At 40.8% G+C, this 4,692-nt stretch overlaps 1 protein-coding gene across 1 annotated transcript; it reads right to left on the reverse strand.

Annotated features, from left to right (window-relative positions):
- Positions 1-3,270: 3,270 nt before the first annotated feature.
- Positions 3,271-4,424, reverse strand: LOC102877371 (uncharacterized protein C4orf19-like). The gene is made up of 3 exons (XM_006886028.1): positions 4,404-4,424; positions 3,943-4,104; positions 3,271-3,846 (listed from the first exon to the last, which is right to left on the reverse strand). The coding sequence occupies exons 1-3, from the start codon at positions 4,422-4,424 to the stop codon at positions 3,271-3,273; spliced, it is 759 nt and encodes a 252-aa protein (XP_006886090.1).
- Positions 4,425-4,692: the final 268 nt, after the last annotated feature.

Here is a 4,692-nt window from a genome sequence, read left to right on the forward strand (position 1 = left end):
TAAGGAAATGTCAAACTGCCTCCCATAGCAGTTGTACCGTATTACAATCCCACCAACAGTATATGAGAGTTCGAACCTCTCTATAGCCTCTCCAGTATTTATTGCTTGCTGTGTTGTGAAACTTAGGAGCTGCTTAAGTGAAATGGTATCTTGTTATTGTTTTAATTTGCAATACTTTTATTGCTAGTGATTTTGAACATTTCTTTATATGTTTGTTAATCATCTGAATGTCATCTTTTGTGAAGAATAACTTTCATAGTTTTTGCCCATTTTAAGATTAGGTTATTATCCTTTTCCTTGTGGAGGCCGTTAAGTATTCAATAACATTTAATTATGAGACCTTTGTCTGAAATATTGTCAGATGCTTTTTTCCAGTCTTAGGCTTTCTGGAGAAAATTTTTGATACAGACTGGGATTTGATTTTAAGAAAGTCTCGTTCATAAATTTTATCCTCTTATGGATTTGCTTGCATTTTTGGCTTTGCTTCCAAATCTATTTATGCCAGAGGCTTGTTGTTGTATGGTCTCTAATTCATTTGAGTTGGTTTTTGTGTGTGGTAGGACATGTGAATCCTGTTTCAATTTTCTGCAAGTAGATGTCCAATTCTGCCAGCCCTATTTGTTAAAGAGGCTATGTTTTCCCCGTTTAATGCATAGGTTGATTTCTGGATTCTTAATTCTATTTCATTGCCCTACGTGTGTGCCATTGTACCAATAATATGCTGTTTTAATTACTGATGTATAATCGGGTTTGAGAGCAAGGAGTTAGATGCCTCCTACTTAATGCTTGTTTTTCAAGAGTTTTCTTATTCTGAGTCTCTTTCTTTTCCAAATAAACCTGAAGATTGCCTTTTCTATCTCCTCAAAGTATAGATTTGATATCTGTATTGATATTACATTGAGTCTATAGATTGATTTTGGTAGGATTGTCATTTTTACAACACTTAGTTTTCCTGTCCATAAGATCAAAAAGTAGGATTTGTTCAAGGAGTAAGAAACACAAGTTCAGATGATACTATTTTACCCATATCCTCTCATATTTGACACTCTAATATGTTACCCATATCATCTCATAAGTAGCAATAATGAAATATTAAGTTAACCTCTATGGTCATATTGTTGTTAGTTGCCATTGAGCTGAGTATGACCCATAATGACCCTATAAAGAACAGATCTGAACTCTGTCCTATCCTGTGCCATTCTCATATCTCCTGACACACTAGAGCCCCTTGCAGCAGTCACCATGTCAATCCACTTGATCAAGGGTCTTCCTCTCCTGTGCTGACCTTTCTGAGTATTATACCCTTTTTAAAAGAATAACCCCTCCTAGCAACATGCCCAAAGTTTGTTATATGAAGCCTCATCATTCTTGCCTCCAAAGAGCACTCTGGCTGCACCCTTTCCAAGACATATTTGTTTGTTGGTAAACAAAGGCTTATAATTTGTTGATAATCTATGCTTATAAATTGCATCACATTTTATATTTCTGTATTTCAAGTTGAGGTTTTACTTTACCTCCAGTCTGGTTGGATCCTTGAATTGTATTCCTTAAACAAACAACTTATAGTCAGGTGGACTGTTCTGAGTTCTCTGTTTCTCCAGATTGCCAAGAGCAGTTCATTTTGGCATACAGATATGTAATGTTTTCATTACATAGTGTGATCGTTTCCTAAAGAAGCATTACAAAAAAGATTTCTTCAGAGCAACCATGTAAATGAAAACTAGCTCTTGCCGGGGGTGGGCAATTCATACCAGAACTTATGGGTAAGTCAAGAATACATCTTGATAAGTTTCAGCCAATAATAACTTACATATATACCCTTGGGGTTTACCAGGACTTCCAGCAGGAAGAAGAAGAAGCCACAAGGACATTTGTCTGAATAGTTGTTTCTACCGTTAGACTTCATTATCCTTGAGTTACCTCTTAACCATTTCCTGCTCTCTCCTTTGCTTTCTTTCACTGGAAATCTAGAGTTTCTTCCTCATCCTCAAAAATTCTAGCAATTTTTGCTCTAAGAACTTAAAGATATACAACTGTACAAGTAGATTTTTTTTGTTTGTTTAGAAATTCCATCTCTGTTTTAATAAACACATTCTTTCCAGGATAAATGTTGCATATTTGGAATGTATTTATATTGATGAGAACACATTTTATCCCCAAAAGGCTGTTGTTGCTGTTTGTTGTTGTTGTTGTTAAGTTCTGACGAGTTGTAGGTGACTCATAGCAACCGTTTAAATAAAAGTCCTCAACACTTGTGTGACTTTCATCCTTACTCCAGGTTCAAAGGGTTTCTGGAGGCAAGCAATTGTGGAAGTGGATGCCACTCCTGCTTCCAAGCTTGTTTTAATCGGGTAGCACCACCAAACATTGTCTGCCATGGGTAATCATTAACACATTTGACACATCAGTGTCACAGTGTTCAGCTTCATAGCTACCACAAGTTATCTTTGTTTTTTGTTTTGTTTTTTTTTAAGACAAATACATATGGTTTATTTTAGTCAGAATCAGGCATTTAATGGCATATGACAATCCACGTTTTCCTTTCCTCTTCCAAACTTCACGAACTTAAGACTCAAATACTATGCAAGACATTTTAAGACTTACTTTGGCTAGCTTCCCCACTCCCAAAGGAGATTAAAAAGTAGTCATGTAAAAAAGTTAAGGTTAAAGTATTTCAATCTCACCGCTAATGACTGACCATTTGTTTACTGGTGACTTGTGCTCTACCCAGAAAACTGCGGAGCTGCACTCATGGATAAACAAATGGTTAGTTATCAGTTTCCCTGGGTGATTGTCCCCGAAGATAAGCCTTACCCGGGGTATACAGTAGGCACTTTCACTGGGCCATCACCTTGACAAGGTTCAGTCCAACATTTGGCTCTCAAAAGCAAGATGGGGAATTCACAGTCACACAGTCTGCTCTGTGATTCTGGGACTGACCTGGGACTTCAGAGCACTGCTGTGAACATCGGCTATTCTGGGGAACGTTGAGGGGTGACAAACAGGTGGCTTGTCTGCTGTGGTCTTGGGTGTGACAGCCCACTCTGATTTTTTTTTCCCTTTTCATGCCCTATGTGATAGCTCAGCTAAACAGAATGATGTCCAAATATGGAACAAGCAGAATGGCACAGGTATGACAATAAAGCAAAGGTTGGGTGTAAACCACCAGCAAGGCTGCACTGATGGACTACAGCTCTGTATGTAAAGAAAGACATCCCTCATGCTCAGCTGCGTGCACACAGCAGTGTCCTTGCCTGACAGCCCGCTCCCCTAATATACCTCATCAGTATCTTCTCCTGCAGTAGCAGCTTCTAGAGCAGCAAGCGCTTCCGCCACTGCTGCATCCTCCTCCACCATCTCTCCATTCCCATCCCCACTGCAGCCATGGACACCCTCCTGTCCACTTTTAGCATCAACCACAGGCACAGCATGAGCAACGTCCTCCTCTTCAAAGGAGCCACTTAGAACTTGTGTTGCCATGCCCTCGCTCAACGAATCCCACCTCTCCCTAGTAGACGGATCCATGCCATGAAGGACAATGTCATCCAGATGCTCATTTTCTGCGTGGTTCTGGAAAAGACAATCCTTTTCTTCATGATCACTACTGTCTACAGCTGAGCCCCAAAGTTGAGGGTAATCCGGAGCTGGTATCTGTATGATGTGGTCTTGTACATCCAAGGTAAGACTTTCTGTATTAGAAGATACTCCGGAGTCTCCATTTTGGATGACATGGGTGTCTTCTACAGCTGGTAACACACCATCCTGTTTCCTGGTGTCCCCTCCTTCTAGGAAGGGAAGCATCGGGAGACTGTCATTGGCAGTATTGTCCAAGGAGTTCTCACCGCTCTACTGGGGCCTGGGATTCCCAGTCGGTTGCAAAGCAGCAGCGGGGCCAACCCCATTAATGGCACCATCAGCCTTGTCCCCACTGTGGCTCCCTACTGGGTCTCCTGGAGGGAGAGGTCCCCGGTGAGACCAGCGGGGCTCCCGGCCACTGGCTGTTCTGCTCCGGCTCTCAGTTCTCTTTAATCCCTCACTTTGAAGGTCATTTTTATGCACCAAGACTTCACTGCTCTGTCTGTCTTTTAATTTACCACAAGTTATCTTTGTACAGCAAGTGGACACACCAGGGCTATATGACCTAGAAGAATGTTTGAACAAAAAATAATGAAAAATAGGCCAGAAGGCCATAGGCTGAGGGCCCTTCAGTATTTTACCATTCCGGCGCGCCTAAATGCTGGTGACCTCTGGGCCAGAGACCCCCAGTTCATCTGGCAAGTCTGCTCTGCCGACACCTACTTGTGACAAAAAGAAAGCCACAAGGGCCCAAGCTGCTGGCTTCTCTTCCAGGAGTCAGAGGCCCCTCCAGCTGACTCTAAGACTCCTAAGACACATGTCCTTACCCTGTAGGCATGGCCCAACATTTTTTAATTTTATCAAAAGGTTGTATGTCAGGATATATTCTAAATGTTCATAGGTCAGGTTTTAGAAGATAAATGTGATTTAATTCTCTAAAGTTACTGAGAAAGCTGTTAGTAGAACATTTCCAAAGGCTGCACTCAGTTGACGTTTTTATCTTTTTATTGAGTTGAAATTGGACAGAGTAAAGCATTTAATTGACAAATTGAGGCACTAAAAATAAATGTGAATTTCATATTCAGCTAATAAGCGTAAAAACCCAATTATGTAGAA

The sequence above is a fragment of the Elephantulus edwardii genome, unplaced genomic scaffold, assembly GCF_000299155.1.
Source record: "Elephantulus edwardii isolate Elephantulus edwardi_28Jun2011 unplaced genomic scaffold, EleEdw1.0 scaffold00046, whole genome shotgun sequence".
Lineage (NCBI taxonomy): Eukaryota > Metazoa > Chordata > Mammalia > Macroscelidea > Macroscelididae > Elephantulus > Elephantulus edwardii.

Excerpts from the sequence above, each read along its gene's own strand:
- LOC102877371 (XM_006886028.1), bottom strand. The coding sequence starts at position 4,424 with ATGTTGGGCCATGCCTACAGG. Across the intron at positions 4,105-4,403 it reads TGTTGGGCCATGCCTACAGG|ATAACTTGTGGTAAATTAAA; the intron begins GTAAGGACATGT and ends TGCTGTACAAAG. Across the intron at positions 3,847-3,942 it reads CTCTCCCTCCAGGAGACCCA|AGCGGTGAGAACTCCTTGGA; the intron begins GTAGGGAGCCAC and ends AGGCCCCAGTAG.